The sequence below is a fragment of the Astatotilapia calliptera genome, chromosome 20, assembly GCF_900246225.1.
Source record: "Astatotilapia calliptera chromosome 20, fAstCal1.2, whole genome shotgun sequence".
In the NCBI taxonomy this organism is placed as follows: domain Eukaryota; kingdom Metazoa; phylum Chordata; class Actinopteri; order Cichliformes; family Cichlidae; genus Astatotilapia; species Astatotilapia calliptera.
Window position 1 is genome coordinate 4,398,927 of NC_039321.1, and position 22,929 is coordinate 4,421,855.

Sequence of the window (22,929 nt, forward strand, 5' to 3'; positions counted from 1 at the left end):
CTGATACCATTTGTGATGAGGCTTCAGTGATGAGTGGATCAACTCAAAGACCAGACATGTGTCAGGGCTTTTTTCCCTGTTTCTTAAAGGACATTACTCCACGTGTCCAGTTACTCTCCACATTATGTCAAGATATGGACATAACAGCGAATCAGCTTGCTGGTCTAACAGTCATGTTTGGTCATTTTTTATAGATTGAAAAGCAATGAACGAACAAATTATGTGTTTGTGACGAGCTACTAACAAAGTGATTATTTAACTTTTTATTTAGTAAAAGTATAAAAAATATCCCTCATATCCAAGTGTGACTTATTAACTAAATTGTTTGTATAGCAAACAAACGACTGGCTTCTTTTCGGAACAATTTCTTGTTGTTTTTAGCTGCTCTGTTTGTATAATCAACATGTTTACATATTATTTAATAAAAAATATATATAAAGAAATGAAAAGGGGCGGGGACACGTGCCGGGTTGTTACGTCACCGACGGTGCCGTGAGCGTCTCCGTCAGGACGCACCGGAGGAGCGGAGCTGAGCAGAGCAGCAACATGGCTGCAGATTACTGGGAGCCAGGAAGATCCGAGAAGCCGTCAGACTGAACCGAGCCACGGATAACCCGGGACAGACCGGGATAAACCCTCCCGGTGAGTAACGGTCACCCCCGGGCCTCGCGTGTAACCGGAAAACCGTCTTTATCAAATGGTGAGTGAGTCGTTGAGGGAGCAGCGGCCGCTCCGCCTCCGCTGCTATTTATAACAGTGAGGAGGACGGTTTACTGCAGGAAATACACGGCTCCCGTCCTCGGCTCTCCAGCTCAGAAACACACAGGCGTAGGCAGGTCCACGGAGACGCGACACCCGAAGCGGCAGAACACAAACAACAGCTGCCACGGGGACACACACACGTAGTTTCAGTTCCCGTTCCGTGCCGTCAGATCCACGGGCAGTGACGTAACGCATCTGTCAGGTACATGTCCTGTCACTCAGCCAGGTGTTAGCCGTCAGGTGTGCACGTGACATGAAGCGGATCTAAGTGGCTGTTTGGGTTCATTAGTGAGTGCGGGTACTTCCTGCTACACAGATCCGAGGCCTCGAGTCTTTTCATCAACACTGAGTAACATCACACTCACCTGTGTGCGTCAGATTCACCAGTGGAAACTCGTGCCCGCGTTTTCAGGGTGTTCCGTGGGATTAGTTTTAAGTGTCACGCGATTACCTGCAGGTGAGATGAGAGTGCATGTAGTGATTTCAATGTGAGATGAGCATAAAGAGGATGATGTCTCAGGTAAACCAAATCCATAGGTGACATGAATACAGGTGGTCATGTACAGGTGAGCCGAATCTATAGCTGATGATCTACAGGTGATGATGTTCAGGTGAGACGAGTGATTCTTGTGAGGTAGACCTATTCGGCTGTGGTGTGGCAGGTGATGATGGTGAATGAATGGTAGATGAATATGCATAACTACTAATTCAGGCATGATGAGTCAGATGTTGAGGCGTTCAGGTGTTTCCAACTGTTTGGCTATTTACATTTCTGTCCTTTTATTTCTACCTGTCCAGGCGTGGTCTCCAGACTGGCAGCCCCGCCCCCCTTGGCGTCACGTCCCCCTCTCCCCCCTCGGCCCCCGCTAATGGAGAGGATGAGGAAGATCAAACGGCAGCTGTCACTCACTCTGGGGAGGGGTGGGTCAGGGGGAGGGGACAGGACACTGAGTGACACCATCACTCAGGAAGCAACGTCACACAGCGACTCAGGTAATCCTGTCAGGTGTGAACAGAGGCCTGTGCCGAGATTTTAGAGCTCAGCGCTGGGTTTTCAATTTTTATGATGGCGGCTTTAATTAATGCCACACACCTGGCTGCTCAGGTGCAGGTTATGCTTGAGATGAGAGATCAGCATGGAAAATTGCTGTCCACTGGATATAGTGTCACCATTCCTAGAAGATGTCTTGAACCTTGATGGACAGATATATATATATATATAAAAACATACAACAATAAATGGGAAATTGAAGTACTCTTATTTTCCCCTTATACAACATGTCATAAAGAGAAAAAAGGTAAAGTCCTAAAAATAAATAATGAAACTGGGAAATTCTTTGGTGCTCCCATTCCTGGGACATGTGAGCTTTGTCCAGTTTCCCTACATTACTGACATCTGTGAGAGAGAGAAAATGACCAGCTAACTATAAATTCCCTTGGAATTTACCTCCGAGTGATTTTTATTCACCGCGTGGGTGAACATCACCCGACGTTAGTGTTCTAGGGTTAAATACTTTATATGTTATATGAAATTTGCAAGGCAGCCTACTTACCATTTAGAATTATGTTTCCATTTGTTCTCAGACAGTCAAAAAGCCTCAGGGAAACAATGATGCTAATGCTGTTTTACACATAAGAATACAGCGAGGCAACGCGTTCATTTAATGCAATACACAGTTGTAATTATAGTCGTATCCACTCGTGCTGCCATGACAAGTCTATTAAAGGAGACTTGTGCTCATTTTGTTTCTAATCTCTCGTTCTACTGCAGTAGTTTAGCTACTGATCTATTTGGGGCTTATGTGTTTATCCTCCGTGGTGACCACGTCGGGGTTGTCCTCGCTTTCTGATGTCACACAGTGCAAAGAGTAACCCACTTCCCATCAGTATGTCCTGGCAACACCTGACACAGAGCTTGTTAAGCTGGGACTGCTTCCATGCTTACCTCGCTCATGTTCCAAGGTAGGCTTGAATAGCCTGGATGCTTGCTCTACCCGGGATTTGAACTCCGGACTTTATGTTCCAAAGACTACGCACTTGATAAATTTCCCAGCCCTAGCATCGACTGTTTTACCAGTATATGTATATATGACAGAAAATAAGGAATCCCACCCCCAGTGTTAGTTCCTGGATATAAATGCTGTTTATCCAGTGCTTTTCCTGTCACACGCTTCCATTTGAACCACAGCAACTGTATAGTGTTTATGTTTTTGTGTTTTTCCCACATGATCCCAGCAGATTGTCACAGCTCGTGGGAACTCACTTGTAACTTGACTGAAAGCTTGTCGAGTTGATGGCCACCTTTGTGTGACTGTTCAGTCTGACTGTGGATGTCAGAGAAAGTGAAGCCCGATAAGGCAAAGATATTCTGGGCATGTTGGACATATGTTGTAGTACGGGCGACCACATGACCGGCTGTGCAGCGCTGGCTTGCCGTGATGCATGCTGGTTAAAGATTTGTCTGAAGTCCGCTGGTGCTGCAGAGTGTCACTGTGTCACATGGTGACATAACCTGCCGTGAGCTTGGCGACTGCAGTGAGCTGCAGACTTTTTCCTCCGGCTCCACCAATAGGGAACCACCTCTGTGATGGCAGAACTTTGTCCTGATTGGCTGAATGCTTTAGTATGTAAATAACATGAATAAAATATATTTATTCATTTTATTTCCCCCCTCTTTTTTTAAATATGTAGCTAACTAATTAAAATTATTCCCAGTTAAAACAGTCAAGAACTAACCAGCTGCTAACCAGCTTTATAAACTGGTCTGCCACTCACACAGCAAACCAGTAACTGGAAGCTCGCTGGTTTAATTCCTGACACTTCCCGCCTGATTCCCTCCTCTGATCTGACTGGTTGGTTGGATCTGTGATTTGATTGGTTGCCTCTTGGATCTGTCAATCAATCAATTAATAATATAACACTTGTTTAATTTGAATTTATTTTTTCTCCTTTAACCCCACTTTCATTTTTTTTCCTTCCAAATCAACCAACCGTTACCCGCCTCCTCCCCTCACCTCCTCCTACACCTCCCTCATCCCTCCATCGCCCTTCTGTTACCTCCTTTCCTCCCCACATCCTTCCCTCACTTCGCCCCTTCATCTCTCCCCTCAGAGGTGGTGTCTCTTCGTTCCTCTGGAGGTTTGAAGGTTCGATCTTCATCCTCTTCAGTTCAGTCTTTACTTCAGTCGTACAGCACCTCACTGAGGAAACCCAGAGGCCTCGGACGCAGCCTGAGCTCCTACCTGAACCACGCCACCAGACTGGGTACTAATGCCGCAAATACATGTACATGCACAAGTACTGTACCACTAATACACACATACGTGCTGAATATATACAGTATAATCATGTACTGTGCATCTATCAACATTAAAATAGAAGTTGATTTTGCTGTATGCTTGAAAATGTAGATGAGTTTAACTGGTGATGTTTTATTTTAACGACTAAGTAAATTTAATTTCTCCTGTGAAGTGAAAACATAGATCAGTTGTTGGCTGTGAAACAGGAATGAAGTCATAATTGGTGAGTTTAAATCTGAATGCTGGAGCAGTGAAAGAGGCATTCCCCTCGATTTAAATTCAGTACAGCCAGAAAACAACAGTCTGACGGACGCTGTGGCTTCATGTGTTGGCAGGCTGAATGCTGCAACGTCACACTTCTGCTCTAATCAATGAAAGTGGCTTTTCTGGGCTTGAGAGTGTACGTGCTGCAGAGATGCACTCCATAAATATAAAAACACACCAGTCAAAATACTTTGTTTTACACACGGCGTGCACGATCATTTTACACAGAAATGGTGTTTGTATTTCTTCTTGTAATTGTAAATTTACAAAGTCTACTCTGTGGATGTTTTCTTAGCCACGTCATACAAACAGCGCTGCCTTTTGTCCATGAACTGATGAATTCTTTCCCAAATTTTTGCAGACTGTGACTGTGCAGAACATGCGCTGCATAGTTGCATTCTGCTGCATATCAGCTCTCTAGTAAAGCGCTATACAAATACAGGCCATTTACCATTTTTACCATTTACTCTGAACTGAGAAAGAAGAATTTGCCTGCAGCTGACCCAGGCCGTCTGCTGCAACCGGTCGCAGTGACAGGAAAAAGCAGAGCGATGTAGAAATAGAAAGAATATAAGATGAAATACTGAGCAGGTTGGCCTGCAGAACAGATACAGAGAGAGCAGAGACTGTGGGGAGATAGACGAAACCAAATGGATGCATGCAATCACAGCATATAAAAAGAGAGCACAGGAGAGGTGCGTAATATGAGAAGTTGTGTAACATGACCAAGGAGCGTTCGAGTCACCTGATCCAGCCCGAAATGTAATTGTTTCCAAAAAGAAAAGCTTAAAATCAGGGAGGGTGTCTGACTCCCGAACCCAGACTGGGAGCTGGTTCCACAGCAGAGACGTCTGATAGCTCAAGGCTCTGCCTCCAATTCTATGGAGTGTCGCAGGAAATAATGTCGTGCCATAGAAGAGATCAGCGTGGCTCTGCCTCTCAGTCTCCAGGAACCACAATAAGCCTGCACTGTGAGAGCGAAGTGCTCTGCTGGGATAATGCAATACTATTAAGTCTTTAAGATATGATGGACTCTGCTCATTCAGGACTTTGTGTGTGATGAAAATGATTTTAAGCTCTATACTAGAGTTCACAAGGGGCCAATGAAGACAAGTTAATATGAGAGAATTAATATGGGAGAAATGGCTCTTTCTCTAGTCCTCGTTAGTACTCTTACTACAGCATTTCTTTATCAGCTGGAGGCTTTTCAGAGAGCTATGAGTACATCCTGATATAAATGAATTACAGTAGTCCAGCCTGGAAGTGACAGATACAGCGGAGTGCGTTTTCAGCTTCACTCTCAGGCAGGATATTCCTGTTTTTGACGCTACTGCAGAGGAGGATTAGTTGTGAGTCATGCCACCAAAACAGCTCTGACCTGCCTGGACACGGGATTTCTGAGATGAGTTGTAGGGAGGAGCCTCTGTAGATCGGACTTGTTTTGGTGCATTTGGTGATATGGGGAATTTAAGGCCTGCTCTACTCTTTGTATGCGTGTGACTGTTATTCGTGTGTGTTTTCAGAGATCGTCCATGAAGATGTGAAAATGAGCTCAGATGGAGAAAGCGATCCAGCTTCTTCTTCTGATGATGTTCAGAGTCCAGTTAAAGTCAGAATGAGGAATAAGAAGATCTCTACTGAGGTACACACACACACACACACACACACACACACACACACACACACACACACACACACACACACACACACACACACACACACACACACACAGAGAGCTTACTAGCAGAGATGTTGGGATATTCCCCAGTCTTTAAGGAGCACTCACTATTTGTTTTCTGCAAAGCCTTGAGGACCTTTTAGCGGTTTGGTGCAGCTCTTCGCCTCCTTGGTTGGTTTCGTTTTTGATATTTTCTTACATTCCTTCCAAAGGAACATCTTCAGCCAAATGTGTTATAGAGCTAAGTCTGGTTTGAGATTTCTTGTTGCTTCTTCAGTCCAGCGCGTCGTAGCTGCTGACGGAGGGCCTTCACACTGCTCTGACTGAGACGGTGCCGTGTGTTTCTCTAACATTAATATTTATCAGATGCAAAGATGCGTTGGAGTGGTTTAGCCTGCAGCTTCCCAAACATGTCAGCGAGCTTGTCTTCATCTTTTTCACGACTGAAAGACTCGGCTGGTCTCCGGGTACAGATGCACAGCTGTCATGCTGGCTGGTCCAGGTCCTGCTTTTAAGGAACGAGCGAGCAAAATGTGTTCGTTTCAGCGCCAGACTCGAACTGGTGCTTAACAAAGCTGGGTTTACCTGTGCAGTGCTGGTAAAGCTGTAAATGAGCCAATAGGCTACAATAACTGTCAGGCTGAAGTGTGGGCTGATTGAGCTGCTGTGTCATTAAAAGCAAACCGCTTAGAGAGTGAGGACTCTTTCATCTGTGAGCTTTTTATTTTCTATGTGGGCTTTTGTTTTTGCAGGCAGATGTGTGACCCCCCCCCCACACCACCTCCCCTCGCGGCTAATGGGTGATGCCAGTCTGTCACACATCTGTGGACAGATGTTCTGACTCCTGGCCGGAGGTTTTGTTTCTCTGCCTTCTGTTTTAAAATCCTCTAAAGGTTTTCTGATGGATTCAGGTCAGGGGACGGACTTTATCCAGCTCATAATTTCACATTGTTCTTCCATTAGTCTGTAAAGGTCTTCTCCTCCGAGGAACCTCCATGTGTCTGGCTCTGCAGCTACCGCTGGGTCAGATCAGGTCCATCAACCTGTATTTTCTTTTGGCTCCTCCTGTAGATCCTGACCTCTGCTGCTACATTAAAGCACAGGTACAGGTGGATTCCTCACCATGTTGGTCTCACCCTGAGAGCCAAACGAGCAGCTGTGGAGTTCGTGGGTTCTTTTTATAATCTCGCTCAGGCAGCCATCTTTAAGAGGAATCGGGTGCGATTACTGTTTGCTGCAGTGGTCACAGGTTGCATTCAGGGCCTGCATTTCCAGTGCTGTCTGCCCTTTGTTTGTTTTTAGTGCTACTTCAGATCCAATGCAGACATTTCATGTTAAAATGAAACGGTTCCTTTCATGATGACTGAACATTTACCTGCAGCGGTAAAAGGTCTTTGCTGATGAAAATAAACTGTCAGGTGCTGCGGAGGATGAAGGTGAACGGTCACGTGAATTCTGTTGTTTCTTCTCTGTTTCAGGACATCAACAAACGTCTGTCGTTACCGGCTGACATCCGTCTTCCAGACGATTACCTGGAGAAGTTTAATGTGATTGGTCCAGCTCTGTTCGAGCAGCCAATCAGCAGGCGGCTGCGTAGAGTGTCTCTGGTATGTGTAACTGCTTCTTTTTGTTTTCACGCAGGTGTTTGGGACAGTTTTGGGTAGGCCTGCCACAAACGATGATTTTGATAGTCGACTAGTCACCGATTATTTTTGTGATTAGTCGACTAATTGGATCATGCATCCAGTGGACGTGGAAAGTATAGCTTATTGGACCAGCATCTGCTCTAATATAACTATCATTTCTAACTAAAAATAAAGACAAGATGATGGTTTATTAAACTTTTAATGAAATTTGCAGATTGTCTCAGTGAAGTTTAATAAACTCTGCCGTCTGCTCCTTGCTGTTCAATATATAACAGGACATTGGAGTAAATTCGACCATCTCACACTTCTGTTTAATCAGTTTTCTGTGTGATGTTTATTCAGCTGTGTGAAAACTGTAACTTTAATCTCAGCCAAACTGATTTACTCAGGAACTAATAAAAGACTGAACAAAGCCAAACAACAACATTTTTAATTTATCTAACTGACTTATAAATCATGTTTAACCTGAGTAGCGAAAGATCGCGAGGGGGGGGGGTTGAAAACGATGTGCTGGGAGTTCGCTGTTCTTGCCGGATCTAGTGAGCCTTGAACCCGGGCTCGCTATCCAGCTGGTGGGTAACAGACGTCTCCGAAAACGTCGGAGCGCTTTTACAAATATGTGATGTCTTGATAAACCGAGCAGATACTCGAGGTTTACACAGCTACATTCTCGCCTGGAAATATGTTAAACGTTTATTTTGTGACCCAGACATTTGGGCAGGCTTTGTCGCGCCGCTGTAACGTAATCGGCCTACAACTGCGGCCTCCGAAGGATGCGGCCCCTGAATTTGGATACGCTGGGCTGCAGACTGTGTGTCTGTAGGGGGGGATGCAAGTGTGAAACCGGTTTCTGATTCTGTTGTTTCAAGTAATGCAGGATGTTTGTTGTGTTGTTTCTCTTGCATTTAGTGTGCCAGTGCAGGTTATTTTAACCCTCTCATCTCTGCCTCTTTGCCTGCAGTCAGAGATTGGTTTTGGGAAGCTGGAGACTTACATCAAGCTGGACAAACTGGGAGAGGTGAGGCCACATTATCTCCTTCTATCGGTTGATGTCAGACAGATCTTTGAAACTGTTTAATAAAGAACACAAACAGCATCTAAGTGCTCCGTGCTGCTCTGTGACACTCCTTAAGGGTTTCATTTCAGACTCACTAACTAATGTAAAGTTTTCTGACCTTTTCTACAAATTAAGTGTAAAAAGCTTTGCCTGACAGTCCACTCTTTTTGTTGTAATGTTTGCCTTTGGCTCCTGAAATCAATAAATAAGATTCCGATGGCCCAAATGCCCCGCCTCTCTCCTCTCTGTGTGTCACCTGTGTGTAGGGGACCTATGCCACAGTGTATAAAGGTCGGAGTAAACTGACTGAAAATCTCGTGGCTCTGAAGGAAATTAGACTGGAACATGAAGAAGGAGCTCCGTGTACTGCAATCAGAGAAGGTACTGCATCACTGACACTGAACCAACAGAAGTATTACTGGTACTACAGTAGTAGAAATACTAATGACAGCATGTTTGTACTTTTTACTCCTCAGTGTCTCTGTTGAAGGATTTGAAACACGCCAACATCGTCACGCTTCATGACATCATCCACACGCAGAAATCCCTCACACTGGTGTTTGAGTACCTGGTAAGAAATGCACACAACAATACACAAACTCCTCTTCTTCTTCTTCTTTGGTGGGTTTGAATGTGTGTTCATGTGTTTCAGGACAAGGATCTGAAGCAGTATCTGGACGACTGTGGAAATGTCATTCATGTTCACAATGTCAAAGTGAGAAAAGTTTGTTTTATTCTTAGTATAATGAATGTGTGTGTGTGTGTGTGTGTGTGTGTGTGTGTGTGTGTGTTTGTGTGTGTGTCACAAACTGATGTGACAAACCTGCTGGTGATTTAACTTTTCTGATTTTGGTAGATTTTTAAACAATGATAAAAAATGAATTTAAAAAAGCAGAAGGAATTCTTCTTCTCTTGTTTCCCTGTTTTTGAGGGTTTTTCTTTGCATCGTGTGCTCATCGACTTTTCCTGTAACTGCAGTGGTGTTTCTGTCCTCAGCTCTTCCTTTTCCAGCTGCTGCGAGGTTTGTCGTACTGCCACCGGAGGAAAGTTCTCCATCGAGATCTAAAACCACAAAATCTGCTGATCAACGAGCGAGGAGAGCTCAAGCTAGCAGACTTTGGTGAGTCCTGCAGACACTCTTAGTTTTTGTTTTTTGTTTTTTTTGTAAAGTTAGGACCTATTTAAATCTTAGCGTCTGAGGTTTTTCTTGTGCAAAACTCACCTTTTGAGTGATGTAAATGTGTAATGATGTAAGCGTGAGCTACCGGCACCTGTCACGCTAAAACTAAGGAAAAGGCAAACAAGAAAACAAGAACAGTTGGCTCTGAAGGTGGAACAAAACATGAAGAAATGGACCGACATTCACGTCCATTATTTCTTGGTTGGAGGAACATCTTGCTCGTCTGAGCAAAATATCAAATTTTATTTATTCTCAACTTCTGACTTCAGTGAAGCTGCGTAGGGAGAAAATTAAGACACTGGAAGAGGATTACAAGAAAGTAAAAGACCAAATCAACTGTGTGTGTGAAGAGCTGCCCAGCTGTTGCCAAGCCCATCTGTGACACACACACACACACACACACACACACACACACACACACACACACACACAACAAGTGCTACTTATTAAATTGCAGACCGAACCCTTGGCCAGTGGGAGCCCCCGGCTGAATCCCTGCCTTTCCAGCTCCACGATTATCACTAAACCTCGTGATTTTCTTCATCTTGTTGTTGTTGTCATTCCAACCAGCTGGCAGTTATGTCATGTTAGTGATGAAGATGTGAAGTTCTTCAGGGACCTCTCTCAGACCTTCACTTCATTTATTTATCACAGCATCGCAGAGAGCCGTTCTTCCTGTATTACCAGTGGAGACAGTTTTATTGGAAGAGAGTCGATTTTTGGTTCCCGTGAGAATTGGATATTAAAACCGCTTCGGGCCGTGCGGTTAAAGACACAGAGGGCGACCGATCCCTTTTTATGCCTGGACTTTGACGATGAGCCAGAGACATGGATTTGCTCTGTGCAGTTTGGCAGAGGAGGATTACAGACACACATCTGACCTCCACAACCAGAGACAGAATGACCTCCTCGGTGAATTCAGGACAGCAGAGTCACTGCACATCATCCCATCGTCTATTTGTAATGCAACACCCAGAAAGTATTTAAAATGCCTTTTGAGGCAGTGTGAGTCGTGGTCCTTACGGAGAATGAATACATTTATTTTAGCTGTTAGGATACAAATGTAATCTGAATCAGTGTAAAGACAGTGATGATGAGGCTTTAATGACACGTGTGTGTGTGTGTGTGTGTGTGCGTGTGCGTGTGTGTGTTTGTTTCAGGTTTGGCTCGAGCAAAGTCGATCCCAACAAAGACGTACTCCAACGAGGTGGTGACGCTGTGGTACCGACCACCTGACATCCTGCTGGGCAGCACCGACTACTCCACTCACATCGACATGTGGTCAGTGATGCAGTACACTGTACTACTCTATTGTAGTACTGCTACTAGAAAATTTGATAAATTACATTTTAAAAAAATCGATTCTTCTGTGGTGAAATGATCATCTATGGTTAAACCATCTGATGAGACAAACCTCTTGCCGTGTGTGTGCGTGTCTTTGCGCTTGTCTGTCTTTCTGTTTTTAGGGGTGTTGGCTGCATTTTTTACGAGATGGCGACAGGTCGACCTCTGTTTCCTGGTTCCACAGTCGAGGAGGAGCTTCACTTTATCTTTAAATTGTTGGGTGAGAATCATCTTCTACTTCGTAATCTTTTGAGGACTCCATCGACCTGTGTTGATTAAAAGCATGCCTTAGGTTGGACGTGGGAGGGACGTCACACCACACCTCATCATGCTGCTGTTTTTAGCTTTATTTTGTAAATTAATTTAAATGTATGTTTCAAAAAAATAGCTGTTAAGCTTTTGCATTTATATTTATAATAAACCTCGTATGTATTTTGTGTGCAGGTACTCCCACAGAGCAGACCTGGCCTGGGATCACGTCTAATGAGGAGTTTGTGGCGTTTAACTATCCTCAATACAAAGCAGAGAGACTGAGTAACCACACTCCCAGGTGCAGAGCTGCACACATGTACACCATGTTTTAGTAGCCGGGGGTTAAAACACTAAGCCTCCTCATCCATATGTCCAGCCTGTTGCTGCTGACCCACCAGGATCCGTGTGATTCCTTTGCAGTGGCCTCCAGAGAGCCTTCCTCTTTACTTTATTTTAAGTCACCAGATCTGCAGCTGCACACAGATGTGCAGTAATCTTAAAGGCTCACTGCACCAGATAACGAAGTTTGTGTTTTTGTGTTCAGGCTCAGCACTGAAGGAGTGGAGCTGTTGTCAGAATTCCTACAGGTCAGTTAACCTCGCAGTGTTTGTGCGTCTCCTTTTCTTTCTGAATCATAACGAATAAATAACCTTTTGGGGTTTTTTTTTTTTTGTGTTCATTTATGTGATGGGGAAAATAAAAATTTAAAGTTTAAACTTTATTTAAACTTTAGTTTGAGGGGAAGAAGAGGATCTCTGCAGACGAGTCGATGAACCACTCTTACTTCAGTAACCTTGGAAAGAGAGTGAAGTTACTTCCTGACAGTAAGTTTAAAGTTCACACCGGTCCCATTTGGTCCCTGTTGTTACGGTAACATCACAGAGGCGCTGTGGTTGTTTTTGTTTCAGCGACGTCCATCTTCACCCTGCCAGAGATTCAGCTTGAAAAGGAAGCGATGAGACCAACAGCAGCAGCACCGGATCCAGGTAACAGTCTGTGTGGGAAGGAGGCAGAGCCGGCGTGGCTCCCTGCTGGGTTAGTCTGACACTGACATCGTCTATTTTTGTCTTTCTGTCCAGCAAACAGTCCAAACAGGAGGCGGAGTATGCTTTTCTGACATCGTGGCGAGGCGGAGTCAGCTGCTGGACAAACAAAGGGAAACTGACAGGACAGGAAGTGACGATGATGATGATGATGCTTTTTTTTTTGCTAGAGGATTTACTTTACTGACTAACAGCAAGTGCAACAGAGTAGAAGAAAACAGAAGTTACTATTATTTATGACGAGAAGATGAAGCCCGTTGTTTACACAGAGAGGAAATTATGATTCGCTGCAGCTACCTGACCAATCAGAGCACAGAATATTGGGACTAACGGGCTTCAGGGCTTCACCTCGGTACATGGAGAGATGAACGGGTGAATTGTAGTAAAAGCTTCTCCAGGAGGTTCTGTCTTCCATCTTCACTGCAAAGATTAAACACATAAATATCAAGTTGGTGAAAGTCCTGGAAAACCTGGAATTCAGCTCTGCTGTCATGGAAACCCCTGGAAACAGCCGTATACGTCATATCATCCGTGTGAACATCTGCGGCAGCAAAGTCAGCGTTAAACTGAAGCCACGATCCAGTCCCAGCGTGCTGAACTGTACCTGCTTAAAACTTTAATAACACCTGATGAAACACAATAAAAATTCAGTTTGTTAAACACACAAAAAACAAAAATTCAGAAATTTTGACTCAAAAGTTTTCCCTAAATTGCAGCTTGATTTATTTTAATATTTTTTTTAACGTGCTACCGAACATGAGATGAAACCGTCAGAGTAACGTCGAGCCTGCAGCGAGAGGAAAACAGGCGCTGTTTTCACATTAAAGGCTGAAGACGAATGTTCTCTGTTTCAAACCCGCAGCTCTTCAGCGGTCTCCTTATCTGTGTCGAGCTGCCGATTGTGTTTCGGTTTGCAGTATTACATTTTACACTTCAGTGTTACTATTAAACAGCCTGCAGGAGAAGCCAAACACACATCTGTGGAAATTTAAACCTTTGCTTTTATTTTGAAAGTGTGAACCTGATTTCTGCTGTTCTGCATGTGTGTGTCGTACACTCGAACTTTATACTGTAATACTGTTAATATATATATTAATACCAAGAGACGGTAACACCATAAATCTGCCGTATATAGCTTATCACAGAGAATTTATTTCAACTGGAGTTTTATTTATTGTTTTTTTTTTTTTGTGTTTATTGGAGATCAGTAAGTAGGGTTTTTTTTTTCTTCTTTTTTTTGTCATGGAGACTGTTGAAAAGTGTGATGCCTTTGCCTCATTAGACCCCATGACATGTCAGAGGAAAATGCAGGGCACTGATTGGCTAATTCTGTTTAAACAGCAGCAAACAAGTTTGTTTCTGCACAGACTCAACCAGCACTCAGCCGATTGGGAATTTCCTATGAAATGCGCAACAGACAATTTTTGATGGCAAATTACACGCAGCATCGCGTTCTCTTTCATAAAGAACTTTTTGCAGCTCGTGGTTTTTAGCCTGTGTGTAAACAGACTGCAAAAGAACATTTTAAAGAGATTCACATCCTCGTTGAGACCTAATCTTCCCCTGCACAGAGTCCAGGTGTCGCTGGATGGGATTCATATAACCTTCAGGTAGTTTTCAGATTTCATCCCTTCAAAAACAGATGTAATTTCAAAAAGCCAGTTTTTATTTTTATTTCATTTTTTTTGTATTCTTATCAGTTTTAAGAGTGTTCATATTTTTAAGAGATAAGCTGTTCTTGATGTGAATCTTTATTTTTTAGCTGTGAAGAAATCTTAGCAATAGAGAAATAATAAGACAATAATAACCATCGAACAAGGTGTTTGACTCAGAGGAAGCTGACTTTTCAATCTGCTGTAAAAATGTTGCATACAGTTGTATGTTTGTGGGAGGTTAGAGACATCCAGTGCCCGTAAACGAACGCACCTCCTTTATGTTTGATTGTTTTATTGAACGGCAGCAGAAGTCTGAAGTCTTAAAAAGTTAGAATGGATTCTAGAGGTGTACATTTTTTTAAATACCAGAAAAAGATATCAGACTGAAAATATTCAGACTTTTGCTCCCCGTGAATCATTGAAACGAAACGATAAAACATTGTGGAGGTGAGTTGCCGTTATAGGTAGTAATTCAGAGTGTTTACTGTGTTTCTGTGAATAAAATTGGACACTGGCTGCAGTCAAATGGTCAAAAGAAATGATCACCTGTGTAATTTTCTAATCACTTTTCCTTAACTTCAATGAAACATGTTACAAAAGGATGATTTATAAGGACTTCAAAGAGCCACAGTGTTCAGACTGCTCACACACTAAACTGGCAGCAGATGCTTTGGTGTTTCTGTCTCCAGCGATGCAAAAATCTCGTCTTAGTTATTTTGTCCCATGTGTTCTGTTTCAGGAAGAGTATAAATATGACTTCCTCACCAACCTTTGTCTAAGGCTTCCAGTATCTGTGACTGAAGTAACAGTAATAATCCTCAAAGCTGGCAACACAGCAAGGCACAAAAAGAGAACATATCCATGCAAACTGAGGTATACTGCAACCTTCCCTGTGGCTGTTTTATTTGACCTAATTACATATAATTGTTGCAAATTAGGCATGGGTATTAGCTGCTTACCTTTCCTGAGGAAAACTGACTATTTGACTGCAACCTGTGTGTTTTTCTTTTAGGACTTAAATGTGTTCAAAGTGATGTGACGGGGGGAGAGTCAGACTAAAGGTGAAGCTTCTGTGAGCCGTGCTAATGCTGGGTTAAACAAATGACTGTTGAATGTAACTCTAAACTGTTGATGTGGTCAGTAGTTTAATGTTGGCTGGGTTTACAGTAATAATGTGTACAGAGTTACTGATTATTAGAGATAATCACAGGTTTTAATCTGCACGCTGCAGTGTTGTTGTTCCTCAGCTGCTGCTCAATTGCACAGGAAACGGCGTATAGATGTGAAAGTTCAGAGCGCATGTTTCTTCAGAGGTCACTGATTGATCTGCATTTTTGGTTTTAGGAACATGAAATAATGGAAAAGAACTCAGGAGCACACTACGTCCCAGTTGTTGAAAGAAAAGCACTTTTGCTTTAATCTGAGATTAAAGCAAAATGGTCAGAAATCCTTCAGGACAGGATTTTACAGGTACATTTTCAGCAGTCATCACTTGAGTTTTCCACATACAGTGTGTTGCCTAATGCAGAGTTAACAGATCATCATACAGCATGTACTACTTTATTAAAAGGTGCACGTAAGACCGACTGGGCTGGTTCTCAAACTACAAACGCTGTATTTTCACATGTACACGTCTTCTCTCTCTTTTCCATTCTAATAGTATCCAGTCACTGAACCTCAGGGAAGGGAACAGTACATTGTGATGTATGAAGCCATTAGTTTCCCTTCTTTAAACAGCCTCCATTTATAACAACAAAAAGACGTCATTAAAATCAAAAGCTGGATCATCGTTTCGTGCATTGGTGTGTGCTGCTCCCACCACAAACCAAGCGTTTCACAGACCCTGAACTGGCAGCTTTGTTAAATGTGCCCATATCGTGCTGCTTTGTGGGGAGACTGTACATGTACATATGTGTCCTCTTGCTTAGATCCAGTTTGCACGGCTCTGTGATGGGAGCAGTACATCCTGGTGCATGAAATCTTCAGTTTGCCTCTATTTCATACAACAAAAACACACTTGATGCCTTTTAGAGGGAAGTTAATGTCCTCAAAATTGAAAGCCGGTGCTCCTGATGCTAAACTTCAAATCCGCTGTTGCTAAAGGGGATTTTTTTTTTGTTGTATTAACACCTTTTATCAGATTTGGACATTTTGCTTTTACATGAATTATTAAACAAAACGGGACACAAAACAAGAATCATTCAAAATCATGCAAAGCGAGGCAGCAGCAGGGTTCATGTCTGCTATGTTTGTCACGTTTAGGAACATTTTAGTGACCTATGGAGAAACATGCATGTTTCTGGTCCACATAGATGCAAATGCTGTTTTCTCTGCTTTTGTAAATGAACTAACATGCTTTGTTTTGGTCGACACCATACCAAAGTTATCTGCAATATACTGCACTGCATGATGGGATTCTTCCAGATAACTTCTATGCTGTTCATTTGAATAATCTTCCATTTGCCAAGAAAGCACTGCGACATATCTGATGCTATAATGGATCTGCATACTTGAAATATGAGTCCAAGTATGAAAAAGAAAGTATATCCTGTTATTGTGTACAATTATGTTTACTTCATGTATACTGGATATATTTAAAGTACATAAATATTAAAATTCTTTATTTATTATCAGTGTTGGCTGTTTGTTTATTAGACTTTATTAGTGTTTCTACTTTGATATTACAGTTAACAGGTACGCTGTACTGTAGTATTCACTCGTCCATCCAAATCATTGAATTCAGGTGTTTCCATCACTTCCATGGCCGTGTTGCCAGGACAACAGTACATGCCTGACTGCATTGTGCCGAATTGTGGATTATGGTGTGGCGTTGTCCCCTTAGTTCAGGTCAAAGAAACTCTTAATGCTTCAGCACACCGAGACATTTGGGACAATTTCATGTTCCCAATTTTGTAGGAAGAGTCTGGACCTCAAGCCCGATAAAGCACCTTTGGGATCAGAGCGGAAACCAGGAGCCAGGCCTTTTTGTTCAATATCAGTGTGCGACCTCACAAATGTGCTTTTGGAAGAATGGTCAAGAATTCCCATAAACAACTGTTAACCCTTGTATGGTGTTCGGGTCTGTGAGACCCGTTTTCAGTTTTTTCAAAAGAAAAATTAAACAATTAATTATTTTTTCAACCTGAAATTCATTGGCTTTGGCTTATTTTCTGTGAAGAGCATGAATCTGAACAAATTTTCAATGACCTCATACTGTACCTCCCCCCACGCAATTACATTACATACAAGGTGTTCGGGTCCACTGGACCCAGGTCTAGTAAAAGTGTTGAAAGTGTAGGTCCTGTGTTCCCACACTCTGTCTTCCTCCTTTCTGGTGCTGCTGATAGTGTTTTCCTCCCCTCCTGCTCCCGCACAAAGTTGCAACATTGTTGAAAATTCAACTATCAACACCGTCTGCTCTTACATTCCCGCACATTTTACCCTCTTTCTTTAGGGATCCAAATTTTATTTTCTCATACCCTGTCCCACCTGCAAATTAGGGGCATAATACTATAAATAAGACTTTGCCAGTGTGGTTCTTTATCACAACTGATCAAGATGGCAAAATATTATCTGCTGCGAGGGCCATCCAATTGATTTTGGAAGAGAGAGGAGCTTCTGATGATGATGTTGACAAAGAGGTTTCAGAATATGTCACATTTCTGAGTCTGACAGTGACTTTGAAGAAGAGGATGAGGTTGAGCACCATTTAGTAACAAAACGAAGACGAGTACCTCATCTGCAGCCAGCTCCAGGACCAGAACAAGCCCACCAGACAGCAAGTGAAGAAATATGGATGTCAACAACTGGTGAAATTGAATGGTCTTCTTGCCCAAGAAATGAGCCACCCTGCAGAGCTGTTACTGTGATAAGCCAGGGCCAACACGGCTGACAGGTACTCATGTGCAGGACATCAAGTCTTCATTGGAGCTTTTCATCCCAGATTCCATCCAGAAAATTATTCTGGATTGCAGTAATCTAGAAGGAAGGTGTGTTTTTGGAGAGAGGTGGAAGGAGATGGACCAAATCCATCTAAGAACCCCAAAGGCCTACTTTGGGGTTCTTATCCTTGCTGGAGTTTTCAGGTCCAAAGGGGAATCCACAGAATCCCTGTGGGATGCAGAAACCGGCAAGAAACTTTCCATGCATCAATGTTTCTGGAAAACTTCAACAAAATTTCCAGGATTATCCGTTTTGATAACCGAGACGACAGACCAGCTCGACGGCAGAGAGACAAGCTAGCTGCCATCAGGACAGTGTGGGATAAGTGTGTGCACCACCTCCCCTGTTTTACAACCCTGGGCCTAATGTCACCATTGATGAGCAGCTGATCCCATTTAGTCGTGAAACATATTGCTTCACGTGTAAATGTGTTGTGTCTTTCCACTCACTCCGCTTGATTATAACTGATTTTTTTATAACATTTTATATAAAAGAAAAACGAGAAGCACATTAATTCATAAATGTGATCTAACAAAGGTAAAGGGAAAAAATTAACCATGTTTGCTGTTCATATGGCTTGTAATTGGGATGAAGTAAACATCTGTTGAGTAATTTAACATAAAATTGTTTGATAGTGTTAATTTGGAAAGCCAAAACTCTAGCGGGTCCACCAGACCCATGAACACTGGCTGAGTAACAAAAATACGAACACCACACAAGGGTTAAACCTTGTGGGAAGTCTTCCCAGGAAGGTTGAAGCAGTTATAGCCCGAAAGAGTGGATCGCCGTAATATTAGACCTGTGGATTAAGAGTGAGATAAGTTCATATGTGTGTGAAGGCAGAGAAGCAAATGCTTTGGAAATATAGAGTAACTGCTAAAACAGGTTTGTTTGGAGGACTGAGTAAAGTGGAAATCCTGGATAAGGGGTAATAAAAATGCAACTAAATCTAAAACAGAAAGAAAAGTAACTTAAATGACCGTGTACAAAAAAAGGACTCAGGCAGAGAAGCTGTTAGGAGATAAATGAAGTGAATCTGACTTGTGAGGAAACTTCACACAGCGCTTACAGACAGTATCTATTTGTTTTATGTACAAACTTCTCCACAGTAAAGTTGGTGTAATCGATACATGTAATTAGGGAATGTTTTCAAGCACAGATACTGTGTGAAGTCAGTCACTTTTACTAACTTAGGTGTGGAATACTAACCACAGGAAACTAGGACATCCCTCAATATATCAAACTAAAGTCATTTACAACTTATATAGTCCTTATCTTCGCCATTTTCCTGCCCACTGCACTTGTTCTTTATCTTCACGTCCTCTTCATTTTCCCGTTCTGTCTTTCTGAGCCTGCTGAGTCTGCATGTTGAGGCTTCCTACAGGCAACATTTGTGAGAGTGATAACCGATAAACTGCATACAATGGGCTGATACGTCAGAATTCATTTTGTGCAGAGACAAATGAAGATATTGGTGCTTTTTGCCAGAATGGAGTCAAAAAGCTGCTGCAGATTTGAGCTTCTCTCTCCATAAACATGAAACGTGTAAGCGCTGCTGCTGACGTGCACGAACATTCAGCGCTATCTGTCTGAGCACACTCTTCTTTTCTAAAGTGATTTTGTTTTTATAGGCTGCTGGAGAGTGTTTAGTCTTCTTTTCTTTCTTTTAGTGTTTGTGATGAAGTCGGTTTGGGATTCAAAAAACTCACATTAAACCCGAGGCTTCGATTCAATGCAGGTAAAAGTTCAGCATGACGTACCTTCATTTGAAGAGTGTGTTTTTATGTTTTTCCTGCCTAATTTATAAAGTTCTTTGTTTTAATTTGGCCGTTTCACATTTTTATTCTTCTTGAACACAGATTTATTTTTTTGTTTTTTTTAGATTTTGTTTTCCTTTAAAAAAAATCCTCTCAAAACTATTTTTTGTGTGTCTGTGAAGGTTTTCCAGTTGATCTGCTGCAGGTTTTGATTTACATTGTCTGGCTGTTAGTTTGTTATTGCATGGACAAGCAGAGGAAAATGAAATACTGGATAAAAACCATCATCTTTGATAAAAACTTCATAATGACCTGCTCAAGTCTTTTTCTATATAAGAGCTCAGCAGTCTCTCGTAAACTGTGAGCAGAGATGTTTTTCATTTGAAACAAAAAACAAAATGTATTCAAGTTCAAAGTTATATAATTTAAAGGTTTCAGCTGGACGCTCTGAGTTCAAACCAGCTGAATTATAGGACAAGCTGTGAAGCTGGATTCAATTATAAGATTTTTGAACTAACTGCAAAGTTCCACGATAACACTTATAACCAAATATCTTACTACCAAATCAGTTTGCTTACCGTCTGAGCTTATTATTATTATTATTGTTTCTGCATGGAATTTGCAACTTCTTCCTATGCTTGCATGAGTCTTCTCGAGCACCCAGGCTTCCTCCCACATGGGTTAGACTAATTAGCAATTCTTAATTGGCCACAGGTGTGAATGTGACTGTACGAGGTGGTCAGTCTTTCTATGTTATCCTGGCAAAACTGGTAACCTGTCCAGGGTGTACCCTGCTTTTTGTCCTGTGACTGCTGGGACAGGTTCCCTGAAGTGGATAAGTGGATGGATGGATCTTAAATTGCCTCTATGCTAAGACTATATTAGTCCTAATTCAGAGTTGACAGACACAGGCAGGCAGAGAGGGGCAGAGCAAAGTTCGAGTGGACCTATTACGCCTTCCTTCATCTCCTTTCATATGTATGTCCTGTTACAATAATGGATTATTTATTCAAATTATATGTTATATTATACATATTCTCTTTAAGAAAGTTTAGCTCTATGATTTTGAAACATTTTAACTTGCAACATCTGAGCAATCAGTGGTTAATAATAATTAGCCAGTGCCATCACTATTACTAATTAAGGAAAAGTAACTATTAATAGTTACTATTAAAGGTATTATTATTATTTTTTTAGATTTTCAGTGCATCGGTTCATCTTCTCTGATCGTGATGTCATTACAGACTGTAATCAGCAGATGGCAGCAAGACAGCATCAGTGTCCCATCAAGCCAGCGTAGGCACCCTGAACACAGAAGTAAAGCTGATAGATCAGAAACACCAGCACATTACTTTAATGCTATAGCTGTCAGCATAACCCTCTCTGCTTTCAGATGGTTTCTTCCAAACGCGGGCTGTGAATGCAGCTTCTGTGTTAAAGCTGTTAAGAGGCTTTTCTATCCTGATGGAGTGACAGCGACAAAGATTGTGCCAGAAGCACGGTATCAGATGTGGAAGGCAGAGGATGGCTGGGTTAAAAAGTGAAGCAGGGACTGTGAAGACATGTGAAGTTCTGTGTTTATGCGACACTTTTAAAGACAATGAGAGAGCAGAGAGGTATCTCACAAAGAAAATGTTTCAGAAAGTGAGGCTGGTACAAGGTTATTCCAGTAAAAGTACATAGTACTAACTGAAAGAACAATAAAAGGCAAACAGTTATGTCTGTAACTTCTGTTCCCTGAAGATACAGGGAAGTGAGATATAGCGTAGTATATGACATGTGAGGTTGTGATATTCCACACTGTGTGTTGTACCAACTGAAAGGGAACCTGTGTTTAGATACAAACAAAGACAGAAGCCATATTATTCATGCAAAAGTAACTATTCTGCTCTCCTCTTGTGCCTGGGTGCAGACATAAGAGTTAGGGTATAACAAGCTTTTAAATTTGTGTTTTCAGGCCATTGTTTCCACCTTAAAAGCTCAGAAGTGTGTCAGAATGATTTCTGTCCAAGATTTCCAGCACATTACACAACATGACACACAATCTGTGTTCTAGGTTGCTTCTTAGGAACGTGCACATCTCAGCTGTATCACTGAGGCTGGCTGAAAACCACAGGTCAAGCAACACTGTCTAAGGATTATTTAGCAAACTAGCAACAACACTTCTAACCTTCTTACTCAGATCTTAGGTGTTTGAAAAAATGTCCTAGTATGTGACTTCCTCTGCCTCCTCATTTCCTTCTACTTACTGCAGCCTTAAAGTGCATCGACCTTGAAAAACCCAGGCTTGCAAAATTACAGTCTAGTACTCTCAGTTGGTAAACAGCTCCTTTAAAAAATTTATTTTGGTGTCAGATTTTTAAATATATTTATAAAAACATTTTAAGTATTCATGAGCTGCAGCATCAACAGCTCTAATCGATGTGAAAAATGACAGTCTGCTCTATGGGTTCAGCTTCTGTGTCACAGACGTTACCTCACTGTTCTGCTGTGATGTCACTGCATCTCTCTCCCTCTCCCTCAGACTGTCGTCTTTTTCCTCGGTTTCTGCTCTGTACTCTCCTCTGCATCTCCTTCATCTGTCTTCTTTTCTTCCTCTGCCTGTCGTCTTTTTATTCGTTTCTCTCTTCCACTGGTTACAGCGCTGCAGCAGAGACTCTGATATATTTTCAAATCTGTGCTTTAAAGCCTGTTTATATTTAGATAAGTGCAGCATTTGTACACATGCAAACACACACACACGGACAAGAAAAGTCTTCCTTTTCATTTCAGCTCAGGGGTCCGCCATGGAAACTGGGAAAGACAATTGAACTAATAGTCTTCACCGCTGACAGTGTCATCTAGAGTGGATAGCCTACTATTCAAAACAACACAACTTTCCCAAGGCATCAAGTGCAACTGCTTTGTCAGATGCTTTCTGCATCTTCCCGCTGTGGCATCAGCGCCCTGACAGAGTGGCTGCCTGGATGTAACGTTCTACTTTTAGAGATCTACAAAGTTCACATTAGGTGGTTACTGGAGCAGTGATGTTGACATAAATTGCATGTTTG

At 42.2% G+C, this 22,929-nt stretch overlaps 1 protein-coding gene and 1 long non-coding RNA gene across 7 annotated transcripts; both read left to right on the top strand.

Moving 5' to 3' along the window:
- The first annotated feature begins 537 nt into the window (after positions 1–537).
- cdk16 (cyclin dependent kinase 16) lies at positions 538–13,699 on the top strand. Of its 6 annotated transcripts, none has more exons than XM_026153781.1 (17): positions 538–642; positions 1,561–1,755; positions 3,874–4,026; positions 5,849–5,967; positions 7,482–7,610; positions 8,611–8,667; positions 8,973–9,087; positions 9,183–9,277; positions 9,359–9,421; positions 9,703–9,826; positions 11,047–11,167; positions 11,353–11,450; positions 11,675–11,780; positions 12,027–12,069; positions 12,216–12,306; positions 12,391–12,468; positions 12,562–13,699. In XM_026153781.1, the coding sequence occupies exons 2-17, from the start codon at positions 1,632–1,634 to the stop codon at positions 12,597–12,599; spliced, it is 1,554 nt and encodes a 517-aa protein (XP_026009566.1). In that variant the 5' UTR covers positions 538–642; positions 1,561–1,631; the 3' UTR covers positions 12,600–13,699. The 6 variants fall into 6 exon arrangements, with proteins under 6 accessions (XP_026009566.1, XP_026009564.1, XP_026009563.1 ...); XM_026153779.1 differs by lacking the exon at positions 538–642 and adding an exon at positions 672–700; XM_026153778.1 differs by lacking the exon at positions 538–642 and adding an exon at positions 740–964.
- Positions 13,700–20,626: 6,927 nt separating this feature from the next.
- Positions 20,627–21,770, top strand: LOC113012798 (uncharacterized). Its single transcript, XR_003270751.1, has 3 exons — positions 20,627–20,857; positions 21,124–21,196; positions 21,273–21,770. It is a non-coding gene; the product is annotated as an uncharacterized LOC113012798 (long non-coding RNA).
- The last annotated feature ends 1,159 nt before the right edge of the window (positions 21,771–22,929 follow it).

Bases quoted from the DNA above. Each gene is read 5' to 3' on its own strand.
- cdk16 (XM_026153781.1), top strand. From the start codon at position 1,632: ATGGAGAGGATGAGGAAGATCAAACGGCAGCTGTCACTCACTCTGGGG. The intron at 11,168-11,352 runs GTCAGTGATGCA...TTCTGTTTTTAG, and splicing joins TCCACTCACATCGACATGTG to GGGTGTTGGCTGCATTTTTT. The intron at 12,469-12,561 runs GTAACAGTCTGT...CTTTCTGTCCAG, and splicing joins AGCAGCAGCACCGGATCCAG to CAAACAGTCCAAACAGGAGG.